A 15,727-nucleotide genomic window follows, 5' to 3' on the forward strand; every position below is an offset into this window, starting at 1 on the left:
AAATATTTTACATATACATATCGGGTGTTTTTCATAAAAAAATGTGTCCCTCGAAATATCGGGCCCTGGCCGGTGGTCCTCCCCGCCCACCCCCAGGGCCGGCCTTGTCTATTGATAGTTTGGACTAAATCCACTTAGACTGTCTCCAATGCAACGGTCTGCATTTACTACATGCATACTAGTCATCACTGCCACATCAGTTTTTTACCCATCTTTTCCATATGCACTCTCTCTGCTCTATTTAACTCCAACCCATCCTTTCCACATGCATCCTATCTCTCCTCTATTTGGACCCACTTTCTCCAATTTCTCTCTCTGCACTTAAGTGCACTTCACTACATGCAAGACCCGTTAAGTGCACCCTATCCCAATGCTTCCCTTACAAATGCACATGCCACATGTGTAAATGCAACCCCCAACAAGAAGCGTTGGGGGCAGTCTTACAATTCCAAGATTAAACAGGGTGATTATTATAAAAATAAATTAAAAGCATTTGAGCCGAATCGAGTCAAGCAGAACTTTGCTCATGCTTAGATCATTTACAAACCGAACCGATCAACTTGTTTACAATCCAGCGAGCATTTTCAAAACAAGTTACGGGCGAAACGTCGAGCGACGAGCAATTTGCCCGGCGCTAGTTTTGTGACGTGATTTTGATAATGATTGCAAAAGGGTGGGAGCGTAATGTGAAATTATAAAAGTAAGAAGAATATCCGAATAATTCTTTTGGAGTGTCCAACAGGGGCTCCATTTCATCACCACTTTCATGTTCATCTTCTCCAATCATCATCATCATCTTCTTGCACTCGAATTAAATTAAATTATCAAATTTTAAATTCCCGTTTTTCTACGTGATTTGGATGTTATCCAATTCAAATCTCACGTTAACGACGCATCGTTTCTTCTTCATCACGAAGCCCTAACGTCTACGTAACTCTCAATCCCCAAATTCTGCAACATTTTCCAATTTCATTCACAATTAGACGCTTTTATCGTAATCGTACATCAATTTATCATACAATTTGTTATACATACACATCCGAGGGATCATATTATATTATTAATCAAATCATTGTGATACGTTTGGGGATTTCTGGTGCTGAATTATGTCACATGCGGCTCCGATCGAGCCGACGTTACCGGAATCATCATCATCGTCACCGTCACCGGAAAGAGCTGAATTGGAGAATAACCGCCGTTTTGGTGACCTAAGGGGGGTTCAATGGCGTATAGATTTGGGGATTTTACCTTCTTCTTCTTCTACTGTTGATGATATTCGTCGTGTAACCGCCAATTCACGCAGAAGGTTTTCATTCTCTTAATATCTCTCTCTATGTTTGACTATTAGTGCCTGCAAATTTGGCTTCTAATTTTGTGAATTTGCATCATTAGTTGATTATTCATGTGTCCAAGTGATGGCTGTGATTTATATATTATAGCATAGTTGTCAAAGGCGCGTAAAAAGCGAGGGCCTGAGATAAGTAAGGCTCATAGCATAAACATACCAGTTTTAGGGGGTCTAGTCTAGACGTGTTTTAGGCGTGTTTAGGATAGTTTAGGCTGGTTGCAGACTTACAGGCTATTTTTGGATGTCTGATATCTGTTTGTCCGGAATCTTGCCTGAAGTTGCCGAAGCACCTGTATGGAAGCAAGGCGTTTTCCCTGCGCATAGCTTCGTTTGAGGGCCTAGACGCGCGCCCACAGGGGTTTTGACAACATAGGTTTATAGGACATTTGGTTGAATATGGCATCTTTGATTAGCTGGCGAGCAGTTGCTGTTATTTCATTTGTTAGACCCTCCGTAGTGGGGCGCCACCACACGGCAAAAGACAGCATAACGCCCCATAGCGCCGCCGCACACCACTACGGCTGGCGCTATGGGGTAATTTTTTTCCCTCCCGCGATGTATATCACGGCGTGACCATTCTTTCCCCACTCACACACATATACATACATACATATATATAAAGCCCCATACATATATAACCCCACTACACACTCAAGTTATATAAAGCCCCTCTTACACAATCCGCCACTTGTCGGATAGCGCCCGACAAGGGGCTTTATGACTACACATGGCCTTATAGACATTGGGACTAATTATGTTGAGGAGGTTTCTTGTACTCCATAGACACTCCAGATCAATCAGCCTATTTTTGTAATGTGCAACTGTTCAGTTTTTTGATTCATACAAAGTTTGACAAGATTTGGTATTAGGGTTTATGGTTTTGTAGGGTTTTTACATGACTGTTAGATAAGTTTTAAGTTTCTAGAGCTGGTTAAACTTGATGTTTGATTGTCCCCACAGCTTTTTTTAAAGGCAGAAATGTGTTAAGAAGATCTAGCAAGATGGTAGAACAAAAGTTACAAATTGCATAAAGACGTTGGAAAGTTTAAAGAGTACCAATTATTTCAAACTAGATATTGTATTTCGTTCTAATTCTGAACCATGAGAAAGAATTTGCTTTTATGTCGTTCACGATTGCTCACACAGTTATCCATCATCTTTATCTGATCCAACTTCACATCTTACATGATAAAAACTTGTATTTCCAGTTATGCTGCTTTACGGAGGAGACTTTTAATCAATTCTTCTATTTCCAAAGATGAAAGCAATTTTCGTGATCTTGTTATCGACAATCCGCTCTCACAAAACCCCGGTATATTTCTCACCCGATGTACATATCATTGACATTGCATATGCATGCTCCGTAAGTTAACAACACATCACTTATGAGCAAAAAGTGAAATATCATATTATCACGCAATAATAACAATGCAGATAGCATGTGGGGCCGATTTTTTCATAAAGCCGAGCTAGAGAGAATGGTTGATCAAGACTTATCACGCTTGTATCCTGAACACGGTAGTTATTTCCAGACAACCGGGTGCCAAGGCGTGTTGAGACGTGTTTTGTTGCTTTGGTGTATTAGATATCCAAATTACGGTTATAGGCAAGGTAATGTATTATTTTAAAAATATATAAGAGTAAAATGCCATTTTCGTCCCTGTGGTTTGACCAGTTTTGTGACTTTCGTCCAAAGGTTTGTCTTTCTGCATCTGGATCCAAAATGTTTGAAATTTTGCCATTTTCATCTGGCTCTTTAACTCCAACTATTTTTCTCTGTTAAGCCAGGAGTATTTATGTCTTTTTTGTTAACTTAAAGGGCAATTCAGTTTTTTTCAGGGGTATTCGGTCTTTTTATATAAAATGAAAAAGACCGAAGTGCCCTTTAAGTTAACAAAAAAGACAAAAATACTTCCGACATAATGGAGAAAAATGGATGGATTTAACAAGCCAGATGAAAATGGCAAGATTTCAAACCTTTTGGATCCAGATGCGAAAAAACAAACCTTCGGACGAAAGTCGCAAAACTGGCGAAACCTCAGGGATGAAAATGGCATTTTACTTAATATATAAGGCTAAGGGGTATGGGGGCCATGGTTGGGTCATGATTTGCCACATAGGACCATTATTCATACGCTACACCACCCCTCTCATTAAATCATGGTGGTTCGCGTGGATTAACACGACCCTCCCATTTGATGATTTTAAGACAAAAATAAATTAAAAAAAATAAAGGGGATAGTGGTTTGGGTCATGACCACACCCTTAGGGTAGTGGTTTTGAATGGTGGATTAGAGGTGGATGGCATGGTGCCTATGTGGAGGGTCATGCCCACACCCTATAGCCTAATATATTCTAGTGTACGTTTTGTCATCAGTTTCCCCTTTTTTTTAGGGATGCATGAACTTCTGGCTCCACTTCTATATGTTCTCCAGGCCGATTTAGAACGGCTTTCTGAAGTGCGAAAACTATACCCAGATTACTTCACTGACAATTTTGACGGGTTATCGTTTAACGATACCGATTTATCTTCTAACCCTGATTTGGAAAAAGGTGAAGACAATTTCGGGATCCAAAAGGAAGAGATAAACGTTAATTACATTGATCCTAAGATACTAACGATTATTTCATTTAGTGATGCGTATGGGGCTGAGGGAGAACTCGGTATAGTTTTATCCGAAAAATTTATCGAACATGACGCGTACACTATGTTTGACGCTTTAATGAACGGAGACGGAGGTGCAGTTGCAATGGCTAATTTTTTCTCGCATTCACCTTCACCGCAAAACGGGTTGCCACCTGTTATCGAAGCATCATCTGCGTTATATCATTTACTCTCAATCGTTGACTTGTCTTTATACACGCATCTAGTCGAGTTAGGAGTTGAACCGCAATACTTTGCTCTTCGTTGGTTACGCGTACTTTTCGGGCGCGAGTTTGCTCTCAACGACCTTTTAGTAATCTGGGATGAAATTTTCGCACTCGACAACAACAAATTAAGGGCGAGTTCGGAAAATGAATCAGAAGTAGCGTTCAGGGTTTTAAATTCGTCACGGGGAGCTTTTATTTCCGCACTTGCGGTTTCAATGATACTTTATTTGAGATCGTCCCTTCTTGCAACCGAAAATGCTACTTCCTGCCTTCAAAGACTGTTGAACTTTCCGGAAGATGTCGATCTTCGGAAACTAATAACGAAAGCTAAGTCGTTGATGGATCTTGCAACCGATGCGATTAGTTCGGCCCCGGAACCGATTCACGGTTGGGGACTTTACGAGCCGGGAAAACCGAGAGTTCACGGTCACGGTTATGGTCATAGTCGCAGTGTTTCATCTGATGTGACTGCGGCCGTGAAACGTCACGGTTTGGTTCCTGAGAGCTACTGGGAAGAGAAATGGCGGGATATGAACAAAGAAGAAGACCGAAAACAAGTCGGTTTAAGTAAACAAGTTCAAAACCGGATTAAAGGTTGGTCAGAGAAAGTCAAAATGCGTTTATCGAAGGTAGCAAGATTACCCGCTAGGAGAAGCTTGGTTGATGATCTCGCTCGTTTAAAAGAAAATGAGAAATTAGCGAATGGTAATAATAATAACAACAATGATCATGACATTAATAATAACGATGATCATGAAAACGAGACAGAGAGAAGCAGTGTAGCATCCAATTCATCAGTTAACGGAAACCACCCGGGCCTGGGCTCAAGCCCGATACGGAGCCGAAGCCCAAGCCCGAGCACTGCGTCAGGGCCGTATGTTTCTACCGAAGATGTTGGATCACCTTTACCAGTCTCGGATACCCCTGAAGAAGATTTGTCTTTCAAGGAGGTAAAGAATGACGAAACTATAAGAAAGCCTTTATCGGGAAAGTTTCAGTGGTTATGGATGTTTTCGAAAACCGAGCCCGAGGACTCGTTAGAGAAATCTGAGCCTACAACATCTTACGTCAATGGATTTAATCAGAAAATTGCAGTACCGTCATCTTCGACAGCAGAAGAGACCAGCGAACCAGAAGCTGTTGACCACAACAACCTGAAGAATCTTGCTCAATCCATGCTTGAAAATATTGAGGTATTACTTTTTTTTAAACATTAAACAATTCAAAATTTTGATTTTCTTCTGAAATTCTCGGTATATATAATCCAGGTGATCGAGTCTGTACAGAACTTGTCAACAAACACCATGGAAGCTCTAAAAGAGCTTCGAAAGATTAGTAACACTTTATCGGAGATGTGAGGTGATTTTCTTCTTTATGATACATAAACTGTAATTATGATTTTGGGAGTGGATGGCACTCTTGTAATTTAGGTTAACAGCTTCTGGTTCGCTTGTAAATGTAAATATATACATGTATCATATTATTTGAGTGACAAACTGATTGTTCATAATGTTATAATCTCATGTGATTGTAAACTAAGTTCTAAAGGCTTTTGATTGCCAAATTAAATACATGAACTTTATTTAGTGATCTTTTGTTAGATTAGTATCATATCTATCATCCTAAGAGTAATATTGCATTACCTTATTGTGTTCATATAACTTTAGCGGGTCGAAAGGGGTCTAATATCTAATCGGGTTGAGTTGACTGGTAAACATAAATGTTTGTAGCTTATTACATTTGAAGAACATGCGTTCATTTAGGATCAATCGACTTTGCATAATACAATTCATTGTCATTTGCGTGGTGGCTAAATAGGAATTCGAATTTCATCTAAGGCATTCTTTCCTGCTGTTATAAGTTTAGTTTGGCACTCCAGGTATTCACTAAATTTCATAGGATGATAACGAGGGAGACGTTTTTCGCCATCCACAATCCTCGATGACGGGCCTACAATGGTGTCAAGTGATGGACCGTTCGGGTTTACAAGTGTGATCCTTTTACGCTTGTCCGTCACCACTGTTCTATGGAGCTTACTCTTATACTTCCCGTTGCTAAAAATCTATCAAAAAAATATGAATCGGTTGATTCGAGTTAAAGCTCAAATGGATCAAAATAAGTAGATCGAGTTAAATGGGTTGAACGGGCCTTGCTTAAAACCTTCCAAATCAGATTTATTATTTGGCATGTTAAAACACAATAAGTGTTTCTAGTCGATCCAGTCCGTAAAACAGTGTGATCAGCCCATTTTGCTACCTCTAGTTTTAGTACTGACTAACCTCGAGATGGTCTGCATTGAGTACGGAGAAAGCGTTTGGAACACCACCCATACCAACCCATTTCCCGCCACGAATAACTTCAAGGCCCGGAACACCATTTTCACAAAGGAGAGTCAAAAGGCCATGGTCCGTATGCGGCATCAACCCTCGTGAAACGTCAAACTCCACGTGAGATGGGTAGTAGTTGATTGCTAACAACTGAAAACCCGCATCTAGATTTAGTTCGCGGTTCATATACAACGCTTCAAATCCTAAGCTTTCTGACACCCCTTTCACCAACTCCATTGCAACGGCTCTCGTCCTTTTGACATATTCGGATGCAAGTTCACTATGTTACCCACAACATTCATTAGAAACAAGTTGTCAAAACATTCTCTAAGCATACTATACGCTAGAGGTCACAAAACGGATGGCTTGGTGGGTTGTTCAAAATTGTTTCGGGTCGAAACATGTAATTTTTATTATTTTTGTCAAAACTTTTGACCATATTTCATGTTAAAGCATAAACAAAACATGAATCAACCAATTTATAAGTAAATGAGCCGATATTGACACCTTTATAGGCATGTGTACCTGAAACCCGGAGGTTTGTAAGGACAATTGAAGTCTGGATGCACAATGAGTCGAAGATACTCCCTCCACAACGTGTCTTTGTTCGGGTTGACTAGATTGAGGCCCGCGCTGCATCTAATGGGATCTAAAACACCATGAGCTTCAAACTCAAGCTTTTCGTCGTTCGTCATATTGAAAAACGCGGCTGACATGTCCATCATCTCTTGGATCAAAGTCTCCGGTACCCCATGATTCACTAGCTAACAAACCCGAAACAAAGATCACGGGTTAACTTAAAAACCTTAAAAAGACCAAAGACAGAGCATATTTTGCACGTACATACCATGAAACAACCCCAATCTTCACAAGCCTTGCCTATATCTTGGACGGCTTTTGCATGGTCGTTAGCAGAACCCGAGGTGAGTAAGGAGTAGTCGATGATGGGTATCAAGTCTTGCACCTCGAAAGGAGTTGGTTCACCATTGGAAGACATGATGGGTTCGATATCAAGTGACATGTTTGATGTTTTTCATGTTTAGTAGTTGTGTTAAATAAGGCTAGACTTTCGAGTTCGTTGGTGGCGTGCTTGAACATGTCATATGATTGTACGGTTGACAATGATGTGATCAAGACATGTAACACTTTATGTAGTTGTTTACTTAGTTTCTTAATGTGGTGTTTATTTAAAGGGGTTCCCCCCCCCCCCCAATCATATCTATTTTATTTGTAAAAACATACACCTAACCTAATAGATTTATGAAGTCAAGATGAATGCAAGATATAGTTACAACAATAGAGATGAACATAGAAAGAAAAAGAAATATGAATGATTATGAATAGTACAACAATATATGTTTTGGATTCTCACTTAGCTTCCTGTTTGTTCCTCAACCCAACAACACTTATCTAAATGGTGTACAAAAAGAAAGGACAAAAAAGTTGAAATGTTAAAACACAAGGGGCCTAATAGCTAAAACAGCAGAATATGAGAGGGTGTAAAGTGTAAATTCTAGTTGCTTATGTCTCCTCACAAGTGGGAGAATCTGGCCTTCTAACAAATCTCCCCTGCAAAAACAACAAACAAATTGTGACAAATTCAAAATTTTACAACTCACATAATCAAATTTTCACTCGGAGATATCAAAGTTATTGTTAGTTCATGTTAAAGAATGTTGTTTTCTAACTTTAAATCATATAAAATGCAAACTAATAAACAACTTGCACGCGGGTATGCGTTCTATAGGGTAGGGATCCTGTACATTAATCCAGAAGTGTGAGAAGTATTATAACACTATATATAACACTATATAACACCATATAAACACCGTATAACACAACGTAACACCATATAACATCATACAACACCATATAACACCATATAACACTATGTAACACTATATAACACTATATAACACTATACATCTATCATAGACATGCTATCAGACAAAATATAGTGTTATATTTGTTATCAGTGGCGGATCTAGGATTCCGACCAAGCGGTAACGTTTTATAAATAAACGGTAACGAAATCGAAAAAACGTCAAATTTTTCTAAAATTTACACTAAAAACGTCAAAAATTTTCCGACCAAGCGGTAGCGGAGGCTACCCCTTGTTCCATAATACATCCGCCCCTGTTTGTTATATAGTGTTATATGGTGTTATATGGTGTTATACGGTGTTTATATGGTGTTATATAGTGTTATATATAGTGTTATAATACACTTCTCACACTTCTGGATTAATGTACAGGATCCTAAATCTGCGTGTGTATATATTGTAAAATGATTATTAAACCGATGAGAATTATACCTTGGATCTAGGTCTTTTATCGGCATTGATTTTTCTAACTTGATACTTGATCTTCTTGGAAAAGAGCCATGTGCGCCTTTTTTCTTTACAACGAGTCGCACTAGCGTCTCTTGCCCCTTCATTTTCGGAGAATAAGTCCACTATTCGAGCTGACCTTGTCTGCAAACATGGAACATGACGATAATATATGTTATGTTTCTACTAAATATAAAAAGACGTTAGATGCACAACGATCATATGTATAAAACGTTACATATAACATCACTTGATACCAATGTAAAACGTCGCAAACACAAAAACCAATAATATCTTTTTGTTCTTCTTATTCTTATATTATTTTTGAATGCTATTTAGATAGCAATAAAAAGTATAATATAAAAATAATACATTGATTAAAAGTATACTAAATATGAGAAACTTTAACTATGATACGTAAGACAGTTATATATCAAATAACCACGTCTTTTTCTCTTTCAGCCTACAATATATCAACACTACGTACAAGTGATTATACATGTCATAGGTTTTTCTACTTAAAATTAGTTCTTGTAATTAAAACACACACACACACACTCCATCCTTAAAAGGATTAAGAACACTTACACGAATAGCTCGTCCCGGAGACTCCGGCCTCGACGCTTTCTCCAACACCGGCGACCCTTTACCCGACCAAGCTTCCAAAACTTTCTCATAATTCAACTTCAATAACAACCTTGGCCCATTTTCAAGATTCAAAATCTCCTCACCAACAATTGGAGTCCTCAATACCGGTCCCAACTTCATCAAGTCCTCCACTTTCTTTTTCTTCTCAATAGGCGATTTCTTCGATTTTGTCGATGCAGGCGGTGATACATTCGATACATTTATCACATTGACCGCCGGAACACTCCAATGCCCTTCATCTACCTTCCTCAATGCCCTCACTCCGTTTCTCAACCCGAACCCAAAATTTAACTCCAAATTTCCACCAAGTCCTAATCCCATTGGATACCCGTAACACGTGTTGTAATTGAAACCAAAATTCAAACTAAAACAACTTTTCTCATTGGAAAGTTGATCACTTCCCGGAATCGAATTTAACTTCCCCATGATACTATCAATTCCCTCTTCAATTTCCTCATCGAGCATCGACTCTGCATCGAAATCATCCTCGTATCGTTCCCTTAACTCCATTGAATTCGAATTCGGGCTATAATTCCAATTCCCATTATATCCATTATATTCAATTCCCCTTGGTTTCACCTTAACGGGCTTTTCGGTTACAGGAAAGGGTAGAATCAACTCGGGTGGTTCGTTGAAGAAATAAGTGTGGTGATTCGGTAATTTCGACTGCTTATTGTTCTTTTTGGTTATTGAGAAAATTGCAGGACAGGCTGTGGAGAGAAGAGCAGCTGCTTCATTGTATGTTTGGTTGGGTCTTTTTCGAGGAGTTCGGGGCTTTCGAGTGGAGATAGCGATTGGCGAATTGCTTGATTCGGAGAGAGTCGAAGATGGAGACGATGAGTTTGAATTTCTACTTGAAGTAGCAGAGGATGATGATGCTTTAACAATGTTTTCAAGATCAAATCCATAAGCTCCAGCTAAACAAGATGTCATTTTGATTATTTCAAGAAAGTTAATTCAACCCAAGATTCATGTATTCATCCTCAAGTTTCAAGATTTATAAGAGCCCTATAAAATCTACACAAAATTGAGACGAACCCACTTTGGAAATTCACAAGATTTATTGAAATTCAGTGTGAAAATGTTGAAAGATCTTGTGGAGTGAAGATAAAGAACTATTATAAAGAACCCTAAACCCTAACAAAAAGTGCTGATTTTTGTGTATAAACAAATGAGAAAAAAGCCAAAGAAAAACTTAAAATAACAAGATACCAGAAACCCTTTTTCTAAAACCCACAAAACATGACGAATCAACATAAAATTCATCGAAACAGAGTGCAGAAACTTTGTACTACCAAATCAGGAAAGCAAGAATAATACAAACATTCACAGACGCATTTACACAAACAGTTGGTGTGCAGTTAACAAACTAAATGCACAAAACCCAAAATTCAACTATTTAAGATCAAGAAAGAGAGAGAGAGAATGGAGTCACGGGATCGGAGAATTGAGATGAAAATGGAAGAAATTTGCAAATTTGACACAGACCCACCTCTACTCTCTCTCATGGGTATGTCTAATTTGGTAATTTCACATTGGTTTCTGAGAAAGAATGGGATTGGGGAAACAGGGGAGAAAGAAAACAGAGGAAAAGCCAAGAGGGTGATTTAAGAGTTTATGTTTGGACCACTTCTAGTTCTAGTGTGTGCCTGCCTGCTTTTGTTGCTATGATTATTTCCTTTCATTTTTATTGATTTATCATGTATTTGATATGTTACCTAAAATAAAATATCCTTCTTGTAAGTTTTGCCACGTGTCCATCTTTTATAAAAAAAATCTAGCTTGTGGATACAAACCTATATAGATTGATATTTTAAGGATGTTTTCATGGTCGAATCGAAGGTTTTAAAAATCGGATGCCAAAAGCTTGATCGACATGAATCATAGTAAACTATGGGGGGGGGGGGGATGGGATATTCCACGGTCCTCCCAACCGCCGAGGTGATCCCACCTCGCAGACCGCCACCCAGCAAGCCTGAGTCTGGGTGTAAATCCGCTACCGTAGGGGCATTGGGAACGAACAAGACTCGAACCCGCCACCTCCGGGTTAGAATGCGAGCTGGTGGCCATTGGGCTGACACCCAATGGTTATATTGGTAAACTGAGTGAACGGTAAAGAGGTTGTAACGTTGGTAAATTGGGTTATACTAGTTTGAACTGGTATACCAGTACCGAGTCAAAGGTTAAAATTTGGACTTATAATTGTTTACGCGCCAAAAAAGGTGAGATTTACCTTCTTATTAAAACCTAGCACCCCAAAAGATACAAATAGTGAATTTTTGGACAATTTTTTATTTTTGGGATATTTTTATTATGGAATGATGTAATTTTAGATTATTTTTTGAGTTGAAATTGTATTTTATGGATTTATAGAGTTAATTAATCAACCCGGTTGAACCGCTCGGTACAACCCGACACAACCGGTTAAATCATTTATGAGCCTAACCTGGTACGATTTAAAAACCGGTTTTTAAAACATTGGTCGGACTGGTAATTTACTTTGGTTTCAAAAGTCGGAAGGTATTCGAATAGAATATGTATAGTTACTTTAAAACAAAACACGGAAATATTTTATTTTTGGATGTAAATTTGTAACTTTGGCAAGTTATGAACATGAGATGAATAAAACATGGGGCGATGACTTGATGGTCTCATAGTTTAGTGACATAAGGTGTTTATATCTATTAAAGTTGTGCGGGTTTAAAGCTCATAAAGTGAGCATTAGGTAGATTTAAGGAGTAAATTTTGTTGGTGTGTATGTGTTTGCTGTTAAAAAAAAGATAAATAAAATATGCAATTTAAAGGTTAATACGGTAAATGAGATTTTTGAAAGAAAAAAAGATTCATAATCTTGTTCAGAGGTTTATTATTCTGTCCAACAACCTATCTAGTTTTTCGATTTGTTACCCAAATAAAGAAAGTTTAAGAGTACTTAATTGGACCAGTTGTGTAAGCGATTTACAGGCTGAACGCCCAACAACACGTCCAACAACAGTTGTTTTTAGAGGAATGGTCATATTGATAGGTACAATACATTAATATTATATTCATTTACTCATACATCACACAAAAGTATCCTATGAATGTCCTACTTGACATACAAAACAAATATTTACACATTACTCATTTATACGTGGTAAATTAAGGAAGTTAATATTCACACATTCTCCCTCTCTATGTATACATAAATATATAGAGGGAGAGATAGAGTGAAAAATGATATAAGAATAAGATTTAAGAGTGTGAGAATAGTGAAAGCCTAAATTAATTACATGACAAACTGTATTAGCTTACAGTATAAAATAATCACAATTCTATAATATTTAATAACAAACAGTATATTTAGCTAGTAACAGGTACTTTGCCTTAAAATTTGGGTTATACCCTCTTAATTCTTAAATTTTTACCTGTTTGACGTTAACAGTTAATGGATTATTTATAGACTCTTCTTGACATATCATGACAACTTTTTGCTAATAGTAAAAACACTTTGCAATAAAACAATTTAAAAGTATTAACACGTGAATAAAAAGGAGTTTATTAGAATACTTCAAAATGTGAAAAGTGAACATTTTAATATCTCAAAAGTATTTAATTTAAATAGTCTAATACACGTGCCTTTAATAGGTGTTATCAGATTCATGTTTAATGCACAGAGGAATACATTATATTTTGTAACATTCGAACTTTCAATGTCATTCGACCATGAAATATGCTTATTGTATGATCGATTTTACTTCATTTTAACTACTATATTATAAGTTTTACATTTAACTATTGATCAATACTAGTATCTAATAGATAAACCAAATACAACACTTGACTATTTTTATAAATACTTACATCATACATTAATAATTATTCATTTAACTGAAAATGAAAAGAATACTCAAATGAAAACAACATATTTGTGACTTTGTGTGTATATCAGGAATGTGTTAGATACTTTAGTGTAATCGGGATTAACTTGCTAACCAAAAGAAATTATAATATACATCGAATAAGTTGGGAGGTGCAGAGAGAACACACTTATTCGAGCTGTTATAATTCCGGGTGTTCGGGCAGAGCCCAATAAGATCCAAGGGGGGTTATTATTATTTTTTTTCATTAAATTGCTTTATTAAAAATGGCTTAAAAATTAATTTTCCAGAAATTAGGACATAATTTCATAATAGAAAATAAAACCATTTTTGGAGACATTTTAATTTTAAAAATTATAACTGTCAACAGACAGGCACCATCCTTTCATCCCCAAATTCAAAATTAGGGTTCTTGGTCACATCCACTGGTTCATACGAATTCTCATACATACATACATACATACTGTTATTCAGTTTCTCGAATTCAGAGTTGTATCCGATTAAATTATTTAGGAGAACCACCAAAATAATTTAATCCGAGAGTAATTACACATCTCTCTGTCCGTTGATTTCCAAATTCCCCAACAGAATGTGTATGGTTTAGCCGAAACCAACTAAGTCGGTTGAACAGAAATAATATGACTGATATCCTTTGCATAATTTGAACAACAATGTTTTATTCATTGTAATTAGTCAAGTGTCATATATATTTTGGTTTACGATTTCGGTATTCAAACCTAACGTATCAATTATTGTGTGGGACTACAATAATACATAATTATTCATTGTTTATTCTATATTTTATTGTCTTATTTTATTTCTCTTATATTTCGAATAGATAAAATTTATTTTAAAACGAAAATACTAGAGAAAATTCTGGTGACCCAATCATGGGCACACAATAATGATAGGACAATGGATAAAAAAATTTAGGTACATGTTACCCCATGCTAAACCCAATAAAGGTCTATTTATCTGCTGACGTGGCAGAAGGTGATTGGGTGGGGCAGATTTCTTAGGATGGCATGAATAAACATGTGTGGCGGATAGATGTCGTACGTTGCCGTTATTAGTCCAATACTTCCATGTCTTCTAGTTGCAAGTAACAACCGTTCACAAAATCTCCAAATGTCTCGTAGTATATTGCAATGATTATGATTTAAGTACCGGTTCAAACCGGCCGATAGTACCGGATGAATTGTCCGTTAGAACTGGCTAAACAGCCCGGTACATCTAGTTGAACCGTCTGATACACCAGGTTAAATCATTCTTAAGCTCAATCCAATATGATATAAAAACCGAATTTTAAAACATTTGTATATAACAATCAAGCGTGATTAAAAGATTGAAGTTAGAGAATTCAAGTATTATAATGAGCAAAATCTTTAGATTTAGAATTTTAAAAGTAACATTACTAGGTCTGGTTAGGAAATTCTGATTGACTCGCGACTGTAAGCATGGAGTGACCAGGAAGTTTTAGTTAACTTGACGATCAAGTTAATCAATAAACATTTACCTATTATAAACTAGCAACATTTTGATGTATAGAGAAGTTGTACCTTATGCTTTGTGAGGTTTTAAAAAAAATGATATTACATTTTTAACCCAAAACTATTTTGGTTTTTTACTTTTAACCCAGAATTTTTCTATTTTTCCAATTTAATCTTACACATTTTTTTACTTTGAACTTTGTGTCTTTATACTTTTTGTATTTCACAAAATTTTTGTTTTACGTTTTGTTCTAAATTTTGCGAGTTAACACGACGCAATGTTCGTGTGTGGTTCAACATTTGTTTCGTTCTAAATTTTGCGAGTTAACATGACGCAATGCGCGCGTGTGGTTCAACGTTCTTATATCATCTATTTTTTCCTTTTTGATAGGTTCATCGCAACGCGCGGGTCCTAAATCGATTTGGTTATTATTATCTATGTTTTACGTTTCTATCTAATTTCTCCGTATTAACACGCCACAATTTCAGTGTTAGTGGTCGCTGGCAGCGTTGTGGCATTAGTGCTAGTTGTCACGGTTTTACGCCCCCACCGCAACACGAGGGTGGGGGAGTGAGGGCTTAATACTAGTTATTAATTAATTAGTGAGTTATTATCTCACTATCCTATTTGTATAATGTTAGAATCTGTGTTAGATAATGATTATGTATTTAATTAATAGGAATCATAATTATAGTGTAATGAGATAAATTAGCTATAAATAGTTAAATACCATGAACATGATCTTCAGCTTGTGATATTTTTGTCCGGATTTGATTAACAACCATCGAATCAGAAGTAGCGACTAAGAGACCTATGATTAGAGGCTCTTAGTCAGTGGCAGATCAAAGAATTT

At 36.9% G+C, this 15,727-nt stretch overlaps 3 protein-coding genes across 3 annotated transcripts; 1 reads left to right on the forward strand and 2 right to left on the reverse strand.

The window, feature by feature from the left end:
• The first annotated feature begins 596 nt into the window (after positions 1-596).
• LOC110886164 lies at positions 597-5,805 on the forward strand. The gene is made up of 5 exons (XM_022133930.2): positions 597-1,306; positions 2,557-2,660; positions 2,783-2,959; positions 3,743-5,412; positions 5,488-5,805. Exons 1-5 carry the CDS (start codon positions 1,107-1,109, stop codon positions 5,575-5,577), a joined length of 2,241 nt encoding a protein of 746 aa, XP_021989622.1. The 5' UTR covers positions 597-1,106; the 3' UTR covers positions 5,578-5,805.
• A 97-nt stretch (positions 5,806-5,902) lies between these two features.
• On the reverse strand, positions 5,903-7,666 carry LOC110886165 (protein DMR6-LIKE OXYGENASE 1). The gene is made up of 4 exons (XM_022133931.2): positions 7,394-7,666; positions 7,072-7,310; positions 6,499-6,826; positions 5,903-6,281 (listed from the first exon to the last, which is right to left on the reverse strand). The coding sequence occupies exons 1-4, from the start codon at positions 7,565-7,567 to the stop codon at positions 6,030-6,032; spliced, it is 993 nt and encodes a 330-aa protein (XP_021989623.1). The 5' UTR covers positions 7,568-7,666; the 3' UTR covers positions 5,903-6,029.
• A 183-nt stretch (positions 7,667-7,849) lies between these two features.
• LOC110886166 (protein CHLOROPLAST IMPORT APPARATUS 2) lies at positions 7,850-11,188 on the reverse strand. Its single transcript, XM_022133932.2, has 3 exons — positions 9,464-11,188; positions 8,861-9,019; positions 7,850-8,115 (listed from the first exon to the last, which is right to left on the reverse strand). Exons 1-3 carry the CDS (start codon positions 10,454-10,456, stop codon positions 8,068-8,070), a joined length of 1,200 nt encoding a protein of 399 aa, XP_021989624.1. The 5' UTR covers positions 10,457-11,188; the 3' UTR covers positions 7,850-8,067.
• Between the last annotated feature and the right edge of the window lie 4,539 nt (positions 11,189-15,727).

This window comes from Helianthus annuus, chromosome 10, assembly GCF_002127325.2.
Source record: "Helianthus annuus cultivar XRQ/B chromosome 10, HanXRQr2.0-SUNRISE, whole genome shotgun sequence".
Taxonomy (NCBI): Eukaryota; Viridiplantae; Streptophyta; class Magnoliopsida; order Asterales; family Asteraceae; genus Helianthus; species Helianthus annuus.